Source organism: Seriola lalandi, unplaced genomic scaffold, assembly GCF_002814215.2.
Source record: "Seriola lalandi dorsalis isolate HSWRI2012SDOR001 ecotype SW California unplaced genomic scaffold, Sedor1 jcf7180002054346, whole genome shotgun sequence".
NCBI classification, from domain to species: domain Eukaryota; kingdom Metazoa; phylum Chordata; class Actinopteri; order Carangiformes; family Carangidae; genus Seriola; species Seriola lalandi.
In genome coordinates, this window is record NW_019524899.1 from 1,203,779 (window position 1) to 1,218,443 (window position 14,665).

At 41.7% G+C, this 14,665-nt stretch overlaps 1 protein-coding gene across 1 annotated transcript in view; it reads left to right on the plus strand.

Annotated features, from left to right (window-relative positions):
- cox10 (cytochrome c oxidase assembly factor heme A:farnesyltransferase COX10) overlaps window positions 1-14,665 on the plus strand; it is a 34,376-nt gene that overhangs the window by 13,166 nt on the left and 6,545 nt on the right. The window contains exon 5 of the mRNA XM_023407754.2: window positions 11,918-11,988. Coding sequence (XP_023263522.1) covers window positions 11,918-11,988 — 71 coding nt within the window. The remainder of the gene's footprint in view (window positions 1-11,917; window positions 11,989-14,665) is intronic.

Consider the following 14,665-nt stretch of genomic DNA (forward strand, 5'->3'; position numbering starts at 1 on the left):
TTATTTATTTAGCCCAAAATCACAAGGTTGTCTTGTTGGGCTTTACAGTAAAGTCCCGTGATTCATGAGTTTTTAACTTACCTGATTAGGGGTGTGAGCTTTTTTTTAAAGGCACATGAAGGGTTAAATGCATTAGGCTTCCCATCTTGCCATTTGCTGAATGAGGGATGTATTATCTTAAAGCTTGCTAGTGGCAGGATTAATTAAACCCAGATTAGCATTTATGTGTTCAGCTGGTCATTTTCCTGTTGGCAAACTGACACATCAAGAGATTGTTGCTTTTTTTGTTTATTTGCCACAACTTGACTTTGACTGATTTGAACATTTTTCTTTCTCCATTGTTCACTATGGAGAAAGCACCTCTATCCTTTAAATATAGGTTGTTCTTAACAAGTATGCATTACACTTCACCTCGTCTATTCTGTTGTAAAGTGCTCTGTGTTGGCTGAGCATTATGACGATATCACATCTTTACCAGCCACCTTTAGGTTTAGACTCCCGTCACTACTCTTTAGTTTGGGTAATTGTTTTTGTGCTTTCAGCCTTTATTAGTTGAAATTTTAAAAGGGATCTGGACTAGTCTCCAGTGACTGTTATGCAAATTATATTTCCTGACTTTTAACTGCCACCCAAGTCCTTATAATGTAATCACACAGGATATCCCAAACAGTTGAAAGAGCTCAAAATAGTCTCATTTAAAAGCAAAAATATTCATAATAGCTATATTGTCGTGACAATTGTAATCGTGGTAAGACTCTTCAGCGTTAGGGGCAGGTGACACTATATTTAACGTTGTTTGACTTTTAGAAAAGCTTTCCTACTGTAAATATAGCATTGCTTCGCATTTTTCTGCACTATATGAATCTGCAGTATGTCTCCTGCCAGTGGGTTTCATTATAATACAGGTTCATGAAAAAGTTGTGTTCCCTCTCACAAAGTTCTCTTAATGTAGCTGCTGATGCTTTTCAGAGGTGAACCTTAGTTAATTCATTGGAATGCATTCTTAGCCACATTATATCTCTTCCTGTTATTTGTGTTATCGTTGCTTAAATGCATATGGACAAAGGGTGGAGGTGGTTTCACTGTGTATGTTACAGGTACACCTGAGGTGATTAGATAAAGCAAACTGCACTGCCTGGACAGTATGCCTGTTCCACTGAAACATGCATTAATCTAAGCTTTGAAAGTTTCTGTAATGAGGCAGTGAAAAGACCTGTTTCCCAACATTAATAGTTTTGTGTGTTAAATCATTAATTTCAGTCCAAAGTTTTGGTTGATCTGTTAATTCATCCAGAGTTATGTATTTTACATCACACAAGGTTATGTTTTGTTGAGGGGTATCCAGTGATGTCAGATTATGTGTCAGGTAGTCATAGTGAAAACAAGTGTGCATCATTGGTCTAAGCAGTGAGTGACCAGGCACTGTCCAGGTGAGGGAGGAAGGATAAACTTGGTGCACTCATGGCTGTTATCCGTCTAATCTTATATTAATGTTTGTCTGTTATTCATTGTAAGCTGTCTGACTGGTTCCAGTCGGGTGAGGCTGAGAAGATAAAAGGCCAGAGCTATTTTTGCTTTTTGGCTCTTTGTTTTTGGTTTTTTTTTTTTCCCTCAGTTTTAGGTTATTTTTGTTGAATTTCATTGGGTTAATTTTTGCTGTCAATTCATTAATATTTTTTTGATACATGCATATGAGCATGGACTCCTGCCCTTTCATGCCTTTCTTTTATATGGGGTGGCTGCATTACACAGGCGCAAAAGGGCTAAGTCTGCCTTTGTGTCTCTTCTTGAGCGTAGCACTACTTGTGTTCTGTCCATGTGTTGGTCCACCTGCGCTTCACCACCAGTCATTCCTCTCTCACCTGCTGGGTTGGGTGTGGACCCTTGTCTGTTTGATCTGCAGCCATATGATGGCATGGCAGTCTGTATGTCAGACTTTGTCATGTAGTAACTGTTGATTACTGCTCACAAGAGAGATCAAAGTGTGTGTCTCTGGGTGTGCAGCTAGAACATGCATTACTAACTCTGGTTCTGATGCCTTTAACTGCACCTATCCCTTTCTACTCTGTATATGAGGCAGTGCTTTTTTCTCTGTAGCTAACCCCACCTGAGGATCACAAAGGGATTGTAAAACCACACTTAGTTTTGTAATTCTTTGTTTATGTCTACAGAATAACACTACTTTACCCCTCTGTGCTTTATGTCTTAATAACTGTTTTCTCTCAATACCACGGCTCCTGTAAGCCAGCTTTTAGAAACATTGCTGCATCGTCAGCAAACGGAAATGACACATCTACTGTAAGTGTGGCTGTATAACTCCACTCTGCTTTGAAGTGGCTTCTGTCATTAAGGCTTTGTTGTTTTATACATTCCCTAAATTACTGGCTCAAGGTAAACTGCATTTTATTTTTCCATCTCATAAACATGTTTGGACCGTGTGATAAAAGAGGCCTTGTATGATCATTCAGACCCAATGCTGCATTCATCCTCTGGAGCATTGTCTGCCTACCCACAGGCCTCCTGAACAACAGCCATGAACACACAAAAAGCCCTTGAAGCCTCATGTCACGTTTGTGTTTTACTTACTGAAAACTATTAATGTCCCCATACAGTCACTTATTCAAGTACCCATTGCTGTCTACCTATTCATTTTACACCCACACAGCTTTAATCCATATGAGAATGATAGACAGCTGGTTGTATGCCCATTACTCTGAATGTCTTTGTTTAACTTACCCAGATCCAAGGGATTAAACATTTCCGCTGTTTGAGATGTGCTTGTCCTACTGTGTGTGTGTGTGTGTGTGTGTGTGTGTGTGTGTGTGTGTGTGTGTGTGTGTGTGTGTGTGTGTGTGTGTGTGTGTGTGTGTGTGTGTGTGTGTGTGTGTGTGCGTGCGTGCGTGCGTGCGTGCGTGCGTGCGTGCGTGTGTGCGTGTGTGTGTGTTTGGGGGGGTATCCTATGTTTTTGCACTTTTCTCCTGCATCCAGACCTTTTTATCTGTATGCTTCTCCTGTAATAATTGCTTATGAGGAGACAGGATGGGTGGGGCAAGAGTGCCTCCAATTTCACCAGCCCACAGTTTTAATGGCACTTTACCACTTTGAAATTGCTTTCTTTGTTTAAGAGCTATGCCCTTTATGCAATATGCTGTAAGGCAGACAAAGAATTGTACCTTTTAAACTCAGCTTTAAGAAGACTGACAAAATGATGCTCCTAGGAAGCAAATGCCATGACATGGTTGAGTTAATTTTTCTTTAGATTTCAGACACCATCACCTCTCATCACCTAGCCTACTACAGTCTTTGTTTTAGACTAAATAAACCAGTAAATTGACATTTTCAGATATTAAGTTGGAAAATTGAACCATTGTGGTCCAGTGTTCTGTCAATAATCTCTGCTAAACTAGTGTCATTCTTTGGCTACTTAGCTCTGAGGAACTGTCCCAGCACTTAGGTTTCCCCGCTCAGACACACTGGAAAGTGTGTCACACCACACCCTGACAGGAACAATTTCTGTTACGTTCACGGTACAGATGGTTGACAACTCACTTCTCGAACCCTTCGAAAAGCTAACTGGTTGCCTTTCCACTTGAGGGGATGGCGAGAGAGGCGAGAAGACACTGAGAATATGGTAGAGAGAGGGATGGGTCTCGGGGGTAAAGCGCTGGCAGACGAGGAGGACAGACTCTGACAGGAACTTAGTTACCCTGTTCATACAGTCTCCTCCCATTTGCTCCAGCAAACAAGATTGAAACTCATGGATAAATTATTTACTCCTGCTGCTTTTTTTTTTGCCACTGTTTACTGTCTGCTCCCTTGTGCTGGGTGTATCAGCAAATGTTCTGCTTCCATATAAACATAGTTCACTTTTTTCCTTATTCTGTTTCCTGTCACTCAAAAGCATGAAGCTAAGAAGAAGAGTGTTAGCACACCAGGAGATGTCTTAAACTGAGTTTACAAGGCTGGAAACCGCAACTCTTTCTTGTTTATAATCAGGAAATCCAACAGTTGGACGGTGTTTCTTATTTTCAAACTAATGGTTGAGGAGTTCTCCCTTCTACTTCATAAGGTCATTTACCCTGTGCTCTTTTTGTCTTTTCCTATTTGGGTCAAGAAGGAAGTGGTTGTCAAGCTCTGTAGGATGTGATCCAGTTTTATAGTAGGTTTGCTTCACTGTAGAGAGTGAAGAGACAAAGTGTTTTAAAGAAAAGTTCTTTGCACATGTATCACATGAGAATACTTTCCTTACAGTTTTTCTCATGCCTTGTCCCTGAACGTGAACTGCTCTGCACCAACCTGAGCTGCATGTGTGTTATCAGAAGTGTAGTTTACAGAACATGTTAGTGAGCAGAAAGGGAGGGAGAACAAAGATGTCGATTAAACAATGTAAAGCTTGTGTTACTTTGTGTTTACTTAGTAGGATCTGTGGGAAGTTTTCAGAAATTACTTTACCTTGGAAGAAAAGTAGGCAGCATGAAACCTGTGAGCAATGTCCCAGCAAGCCAAAGTACTTGATAGAAACCGGAGATAAAAAAAAAAGAACACATACAAACTGAATAATCAGGTTTGTTATAGTTTACTCATAATGTGGCGTACGTTTTGTCAAGTATCAGAAACTAATAAAATAGATTAATTTCATGTTAAATCCTGCAAATCACAGCTGTCTGTTCTGCTCTTTACAGTACATGTCATGACAGGCATCTTGAGGATTACCTAACAGTTTAGCTTATTGAAAGATTAATAGGTAGTTGACCTTCATCCAGAATTTACATGTAATGTCTTTATAAGGTAATGCTATGAGGAGTGGGCAAAACACTGGTTGCACACAGATCTAGACCTCACTGTGTTGCTGTTTTCTTCCGAGGGCCTCATCATTTCGATTTGAAAGGCTTGTTGAATGAGCCTGTCGAGATGAAGGTGGATTTTGCCACGGGTCACTGCTGCAAATCCAAATATTCCAGAGGTGCTGATGGCTGCTGTCATGTTTGAGAGAACAGTGAGGGCCTTCATATGCATCCACTCCTTATCACCTCTAACTTCCAAGGAGTGCAGTTCTTCCCGATCTTCAGGGACCAGTCATATCACAGCAGTATTAACACCCTCTGTAGTCTCCTTGTGGTCGAACACAGCTGTGGAAAAAAAAAAATCTAAACACTCACATTCTCTCAGACATACACACCGTCATGCACCCAAACTGTCGAGAGGCTTTCAAACTGCTTGTCATGTCAGTCGCACCCTTGCAGTTATTTGCAAATGCCCACTGATGGCGGAAAGGACTGTTTATTTCTCTTTAAACAAGTGACCACACACGCACGCACGCACACACACACACACACACACACACACACACACACACACACACACACACACAGAACAGTTCTATGTATTCAGCTTTCACTGATATGTTTTCCCACAGTATGCAAGACTGAATGGAAAGCACTCAAGTGTGTGCACAGTTAATGGTAATCAGAAACTGGAGTGATATGCCCTCATTAGTAAGAGCGTTAACTTATCAGGCGGAGACTGGAGATATGGCTGGCCAGCTCTCCAACAAAGGAATTTGTCTTGTTTGCACAGTTGATATGTTTACAGTGGAATGAAAATGAATGTGTCAGCTAGCATGGCCCAGTGTCTGGCTTTTTGGCAAATGATACCAAACCATTTCTCAAGATTAATATTCAAACTTCAAGCCATTTCACCAAAGGATTTAGCTACAAGGTTTATCCAGAGGTTCTACATTGTGACATTAAGTAAATATAACCTGTAATGAAATATATCTCGTTCCAAGAGAGAGTTTCTTGATCCATAAGACCTTAAGATTTGTTGTCATGCTCACTTCCATCCACCGTGCGTATGGCTTGTAACCGGAGTCCTCCCTCACACTGGGAGGCACTGTGGCTTGGTCACGATGCAGCATAAATGATGAAAACAGTGATGTGATACGACACACAAGACATGCATGATGAACTATGGCATTACTTCTAAACAAAAAGGCACATATTCCCCCAGGCTTCCTGCCTTAGTGGTTTAAGACGGTCTTCTGTGCGGAGCAAAAATAGACGACGCTCGTTTATCTTTAGTTTTGCACCAGAAACTTTTCTTTATGGAGGTAAAGCAGCAGCTGCCAAAACCTCCTTTGATCAGACGAGCTGGAAGAAAAGCAGTGTAAGATTATTCTCTACCTTTAGCCCTTTGTTTTTCTCCATTTTCAAACTTCATCCTCTTTTTGTTCCACCTCTCTTTCCCTCACTTCGTGGCCCAGGCAGCGGCAGTATAGCATGCCTCTGCCTTGCAGTAAGCTTTCCCAGATCCTACCCATATCTTCACAGGCAAAGGGACTGATTATCGGCAGGGCAGAGGTAATGCAGCTCTGCACGGCATTAATTGGCTGATTAACATGAGGACAGTTTAGCACTTCACTGTCTCACACTCAGGCCATTAATCAAGAGAGAAGCTGTGCCAGCTGAACTGCTGCCAAGTGCTCTACACAGACCACTATAAAGAGAGGGAGAAGATGTGTGGGTACAGCACACAGCTGAAAGGGAGACGTGATCCACTCTTTGGCCAGACAGAGTATTGCAGCCTCCAGCCCAGGAAGAACCAAAGGAGACTTTAATGTATAGCAGCAGGATAGTGCAGTTCTGGTATTTAGAAGACCAAGAAGTATGGGTAGTTTCAACTTGTCTTTTCTTTTGAAGGTCTGAAGAAAAATGTAATGATTCTGTAACCATGCATGAGTCACTGTACAGACATGAGAATATGGACTTCTCAATTGTGATAATATGTCTGGATCATAGGTTATATGATTTTGTTTGTCCTGTTTTTCTTGATTTTCTCTCTAATGAATTAAACAGTGCAAACAATCTTAGCTTTTCATGTCTAATCACACCAGATGATCCCAGATCATATCATCACATCAAAGCATCGCAGAGGGCAAGGAACCCCCAAAACATCTGCCAGCTGTCCATACGCAGCATTCCAGACCCAGGCATGCCTCCTGTTTGTTCTTTCACCTCCGCTGCAGATACTGTGAAATAAATATTGCTCTTTTCTCAGTGACGGAAATGAATAGATTGAACTGTCCTAAGCATTTAATGCCAAAATTCTAGTTGTTTTTCTGTAGAACCCTTAGATCTGTTTGTATTCTGACTTTTCACCATCCAAATATCTGATTCTATACTGGCTCACACTTCTAGCTGAATCCAAATCGTGGCACACATCTCTACTGGTGTGCCGTTTATACCAGTTATAAACAACCAACCACCCATCCCTAATTACAATGCACAATGTGTGATCACTGTCTGCAGTCAGCCTCCCCCTCTTTCTACTCTTTATCTTATGTTTCCTGCTTTTTAAGTTCATCTCCCGGCTCCCTAATTTATTCTCTTGCCATTAAGTCTTTTTCCTATTTCTTAACACCTCTGCTATCCACACAGACGCTCACACCGGTTCATGCTAACAGTTTAATAAGTACCTTAGAAGTGTTTAACAGGTTCTTCAGGGAACCGGTGCAAAATCACAGCATTGCTCACATAGTTTCAAGACTATTCATTTGACTCCAGAGACATCAATAGCATTTCAGAGACAGAGCAGCAGTCCCATTTCTACCACAGAAACACCTTGAAATAATGCTGATCTGCCTTACTAACCTTTTGTGTTGTGACTAGTCAGAATGCATGCCTCTCCTTTCCTTTTCTTTCATTTGACTTCAAGACAGTGCGAATGTCTGCCAGGACCATTGAATTGACTTCTGAGGACAGCTTAATCTATGTAAATCTTTGACTGCTTGTTTGTCAAGTGGCTGATCAGAGACCGTTCACAGTTGGTGTTGAAGGGGCTTTGAGAGCTCTCGAGCTTTTTTAAGTAGACTTGGCTCACGTATCAGAGCACCACCCGAAGTTTGAGTCTTCCATTCTACTCCAGCGTGCAAACAGTTGACATTCTGACAAGTGATGACTTGGTCTTATTGTTGGGTTTAGCCCATGCACCTGGGTTTCCCTCGGCAAAGCGAGAGAGACGCGCTGTTTAGGCCAGCTGATGTTTCTGTGAGCCAAAGCCATACAGCTGCTCAGCTGTGTGTATTCTTGATCCTGTGTTTAAGCACACTCCTGCCTCTCGAGTAAACACTGTAAATGCACGGTGTGCAGTTACTGTATCGCTGCTCTCCGACCTTCACTGCACTTCCCAGTGTTGTTTTTGCTGGCAGATCGGAGGTGTGCTTGTCATGCGGGGTTGGTCAGGCAATCCTTCTCCCATGGGGAGCACAAGGAGTGGCTGGTGCACAATCAAAGTATAAGATTTTCAGTTTTTCAATCTGGTTCATTCTCCTCATTTAAGAAGTTATACAGGTGAACTTCACAACATCCAAGTGGGAATAAACAAACATTTTACACACTTTTGTCAAATCTATGCAGCCCTTAAAGTCTTAATTTACAGTCATCAGATAGACAAAATTTATGACGTTACCATAATACAAGCCAAGTTATCTTCTTGAGCTTCCACACAAGAATAGGAAATGCAGCCTGTTATCAATTCAGCCCTGGTGGTTGGCGGTGGATCACGTTCTGTCTTTGATAGCTCGGAGGGTCTGGCAGCTGAACACCCCCTCTTCTTTGCTTCTCACTTTGGTCTTGCCTGTTTTCAGTCCTCATCATCTGGCAGATAATTGCCCCTACAGTTATGGGTTTTGTGTGTGTGTCTGCATGTGTGTTTGTGTCCATAATTGAGAGCAGCAGCCAGACTCTCCATAACTTCCGGTTAAATCGCCAAGGCCACCTCTGTGCATACTGTGAGCTGATCCATGATCCTTGGGTTTGGGGTTTGTATTCGATCCTGGCAGGTTTGATTGAATTGTATCTTATCTGAAGCTCAATCCATTTTCAAACCTTTGTTTTTACACCACCTATGAAGAATGCCATATTTCACTCAACAAATATGCCAGCAGTTTCAATAATATATTATTATGAATATATCATATGAAGATATCATAACTGAATATTAGTAAATGTTTATGATGGAAACCAAAGAGGCTGTTGGAATCATGTTCAAACCCCAGACACTCCTGATACTCTTCTATTTTCATCTATTTACAGATATTATTATATAAGTACTCTTGTAAGGGAAAAAACAAATATGATCTAATTTTTGAAAGACATTTTTATTAAGATTGTGATAAATAATTGATTATAATATTCAATCAAAATTCTGTAATCTCTGAAATTAACAGAAGTTGTTGCTATTTTTTTTTTTTAATTTTTATGTATTCATCAATTTTTTCAGGCTTGTTGAAAATTGTAAATACTATTTATTATTTGCCTATAAATAATAACAGAGACATTAACAATATTATATTCCACATTCATCAATATTCATGAGTATTTTGGGGACAGGCCGAATTTTTTTATATTTTATTAAAAACTCATCAGCATTTAGTAAAGACATTGTAACTATACACTGGTATATACTGGTCTGAAGAGTCTTACTGGAGATGGATCATATTACTAAACACTCTAACCACAGAATGTTGTGTCAACTCAATAAACTCAATGCAGGCGAAGACCTGTGAAAATCCATCAAATTTAAAGTGAGGCACTCTGAACCATTGCAACCTCTAGACCTACCTGTAGCAGCACATGTGCATGCACACAAAACACAAATGGCCCAGTTATTTTAATGCCATCACTGTAACACATGGCAGTGTTGGGCGGAAATAATGACATGGGCCGAGAGAGCCACTGATGCGAACCAGATGAGGCACTCTGACTTAAAAGGCAGAGAGGGAGGAACAAGAGCAGAACTGGACAAACTGAATTGACAGCACAGTGCACACAGTGAGGTGGGCCGCGTGACTTAGACATTCACATCAAATGATCCGTATAAACACACGACAGGTTCACCCAAACAACGGTGACATTGTAGATATTGTGTCTTAAGATACTTTTTTCCCTCTGCAAGCTTCTTCTTTGGTCTTATTTACTATACAGGTGCATTATGTGCCTGTGGGGGCACAATGCACAGAGTACTGTTGTGCACACTATCAAGGTTTGTCTTTTTTTTCTTTTTACATGTGTGATGATGTTATTGGAAACTAAGTGGATCCATTTTATGTGAGCAGTGTTGCAGCGAGCTTGGCCCTGGGCCTGCCTGAGGCCTGGTTCAGCACTGCTCTGCTTTGGCCCGGCCACAAAGTGCAGTTCTCTCTCATGCGGCCCCTGACCTCCTGACGCATTTCCTGACCCAGGAAATAGAATTAACACCTCAGTCTGGGCCTTGAGGTCCCACAGCCGCATACACAGCTGTGCATTAGCTTGGCCCAGTCCAGTCAGACCCAGCTAGCTAGTGCTCTATGACAACTGACGCTAAGATGGAAAAGGGAAGCAGGAGATTTTCTTTGGAGCATATGAAGAGAGCTCATTCCACTGCTAATTTTAATGTCTTTTGTTGGTTGAGGAGTTTTAGTGCCGCTGCAGTTTCAGTAGTAACTACAGCCAAATGACATACAGCAGAGTCCAGAAGTCTGAGACCACTTCCACATTGACTTGAATGACTGTTTCTTCAAAGGCTCTTTTATTACGTCGCTAATTTTACCTCGAAATTAATGCAAAATAAAAGAACAATTTCACTTTGACTAAATGCCATTATGATCCACTTCTAGCCCGACATCCTGTGTAAGCTCTCTAATGGCTCATGCAAATCACAGTGAGATGTAATGTTATAACCGGCAACCCAACAGCCCAGACGGAGATTCTGGGTTGGCATTTCTGCAGAGTCATTTTGTGGTGTTGTTGACTCTCTGTTCTCAGAGGTTTAATGTGCCTCCCAAATTCCAAACCTGATGCAACCTCATTTAAAAAGGCCAAAATTCAAACTTAGCAACCATATTTGATCATTTCGTCTGTGCTCAGTATTTGGATTGCGACTCCAAGTCACAGTCGAGTAATGTGAGATATCTTGTGCATCAGACCTTAATGGTGCAGCCCACGCCCTAATGTTCTTCAAAATAAAAATCTATACAATATGTAATGCAATGCCTTCCACCAGGAGTTCTTTAATAATATGGTGGCTTTCCGATGTCATGAGTGCAGTAAATCTAGGAACTGGGGTTTAAAAAGAGAAAAGTGGATTATCTGTTTATTAGACATTTTATGTGAACCATATATCAGAGGAGATGGATCTTGATATTCCGAAGTCTTAAGTGCTTTATCTGTTTTCTTCATTAGTTAAAGGCTCTTATGCAGGAAAGGAAATACACACATTTATGTGAGTTTTCTCGCATACACACACACACACACACACACACAAACACACACACACACACACACACACACACAGATTAGCCAGTTCCTGCATATAAGCACCCCATGTGTTTGCATTTAAGTCACACATTGCCAATCTCATGGGAGCACTTTGAAGCATACTCCTCCAGAGCAGATCATAAAACAGGAGTATAAGTAGTTTTTCACATAGTTGTATCCCAGAACACCCCACTACCACCACGTCCCACTCCCACCCAACAGCTCACTGCCTCCACCTTCCACCTCCAGTCTACTTACTCTCAAAGGTGCAGGGTGAGCATTTGGCTCGGAGATTTGCTGTGACCATGTCTTAAGCGAATCCCCTCACTTGGTTTCTCTCCAGATGTTGTATAGAAAGACTCACAGAGCAAGCAGTGGTGGAACGCTCCCATCTTTTCTCTTGCCTATATTTGTTTGCATCCTCAGAATTATTGCAACAGAAAAAACTGTTGTCTCAATACTGTTTTATAACACAGTGTGATGAGTTTTCATTGTTGCCTGCAGTATGTGGAGATATTACATTTTTTTTGGTATGAATGTGTCTTGTCTCTGGAACAGTAGTTGTCATTGTGATGTGTTTGTGTGTCTCCTGTATTAACCCTCTTGCTCTTCTGTCTCCACAGTACTTTGAGGTGCCCTTTGACTCCAACATGAACCGTACAAAGAACCGTCCACTGGTCAGAGGACAGATCAGGTACAGTTTTCTGTCTTTGTTCTTATTTTACAGCATTTTTCTCTTTAAATACTTGGCATAGCAACTCCATCTGCACTATTTACTACTTTAAAAAGATGGTGAAGAAGGACTGGCAAGAGTGCAAAAGGAGAGAGGGGCAAGAGCTCAGCATGAGTTGGAGTTCAGTTCGGTGCAGTGCAGTGGCACCTTAGCAACATTACGTGTCAGCTACTGAGCCATCCAAGCTGCCTTTTGTACAATCCATACTGGACGAATGTCAAAGTCTGCCACTGTTGCCTTGCCCACTGACCTTATCCAGTATTGCTGTGGGATATTATTCTAGGAGTGAAACATGACATAACAGCTTGTGGTGTCAAAGCCTGTGTGTTTTTGTTGGCAATATTATAATGAAGAGTTAATCTTAAATAAAACAGTAGCACCGAGCACACATCCGGTATTGATTTACATTCTGCACTTCTGTTCCAGCTTTAGTTATTGACTTATTATGGCACTGGGACAGAGCAGTAGCTGTGTGCGTGAAATAGTGGAAGACAGACACCGAAGCTGCCAGTCAGAGAAAAGCACGCCAGCAGCGTCGATCCTCTGCGTTACACCTGCCAGGTGTAATGTGAGCTTGTTAGCAGGTTGAGAAGGAGGAGGGGCGAGGTTGAGGTTAGGGTGTAGTTTACCCGACTACCCCTACTTTGCTACCTCCACTGCTTAGATGAAAGATAACCTCTGCATTGGTACTCAGTGAACTGGATGCATTGCCATGCTCCTGCAAATCTTTGGGAGACTGCCACCCTTCAACAGCAGACACACACACACACACACACACACACACACACACACACACACACACACACACACACATTCACTGATTCATGAACCACAAAAACAAACCAACCACATGTCCTCCTCACCCCTTGTCAGTGTTAGGAAATCCTCTGCATTTCACTCTTACAGGAAACACCCTACCTTTCATTTCATTTTTATTCAGGAGGAACAAAAACAAACAACTTGTTGACATAAGAGGATGAAACCCCTTTCACTACCAGTTCAATTCACATGCAGCCAGCACCAGGAAGCTAAATACCTCCATTGCCTGCTAATATACACCAGTAACGTAGTCACTCTATGACTGAACAGCCTGTTAGTGTCATAACTGGGCCTTGACCCACAGCTATCTCATCCCAGTTTCAGGAATTCTCCATTGACATACTGTTTAAAAGCGGCCTCTCCTGCTGTTGAGCTGGTGATTGAAGATGTTCTCCGACTGTCTAAACACAGCCTCTTCTCTCCGGCTTTTAGTGTGCCCCTGACAAAAGAAGGTGTGTGTCGGTCTGTCTGCGAGACACACAGAAACTTTATATCCCTCGCTCTGTGTCTTTCCCTCTCTTCCTCTTCTTTCTCCCTCACATATACAGTCTTGCGTAGAGACAGCGAGCAGATGGGAGGCTGGACTGTCCTGTCAAACAATTCATCAAAAGGCCATATTTTACACATTTTCCATTTTCCTGAACGAGGCTTTTTATGAGTCAGATGATGTTCCTCCACTACATCTGCCTTACTGTGGGAGCCTGTCTACCCAGTATGATGTTAGCAATAGTTTGCCGTTTTATGTCGGGGACTTACAATAGTGTATCATCTTTCCCACCTTTTATTGTTCTTCTGTAAAATGTGGACCACAGTCCTCCATCCTTTTGTTGTGGTTTTGCAGAATTTGAGGCTTCCACATGTGGTGATGCTGAATAGCTTTCAGCTTGGTAAGAGCAGGCGCACACAGGATTAGCTTTGGTCTCTTACTCACACTGCAGTTGTTGAGTGGAAGATAGGTAAGATTTGGGCGTCACGACTGTTAACCAAGTAGGACCTGGTCAGTTAGTGTTGACAGCTAGGAGATGTTAGTGAAATAATCTTTTATCGGAGGTGTATTTACTAGCTGTCTGGTGTAGGAATGCGCGATATAAACGACATACGATATAAACGATAAAAAAATGGCCTACGATAGAGATTAGAATTATATCCCCTATCACGATAACGCATGTTGATCACGCAATCACAAGGCATACTGGGTGTACCTTAATGGCGATTTTACTGCTCCACTGACACCTTTTTTTCCTCATAAAAAATAACCTCACGATCGGAGAGATACACTTAATGATGTTATTCATTCTGTAATGTAGATATAATAAAACCCCAAACTTATGTCTTACTTAATAACATAAAACGAAATTCAATATAGACTGATCTGTTTATTTAAATACATTTATATTTATTTAGATTGTGTTATATATACTTATAACATGTTGCAGCCCCAGAGGAAACGCTGTTGTTCAGTCCAGTAAAAACATGAAGCTTCATTTTACATTCAGAAAAACTAATGTTGCGGCTGCAGTTGTTAATTTCATCTGTGAAACCAACATTTATCTTCCAAAAGGGATTATATTACCCAGCGGTAAATTTCAGACCAGTTCATTAGATCGTTTTGTCCCCGGGATGATGGCGGAGGTTCACCGAGCCGGTGATCATGTCCATAGTCCGGCTGCTTATAAGCAGCTGCTCCCGGTCTGTGGATCCCACATCTCCGAAAACGTCCGACAAAATTTCATTAAATATCCAAAATGGTTCAAAGAGCTGCAGGTCCGTTCATCGGATCGCTTTCCCTCCGGGATGACGAGGGAGGTAGACCCCGGCT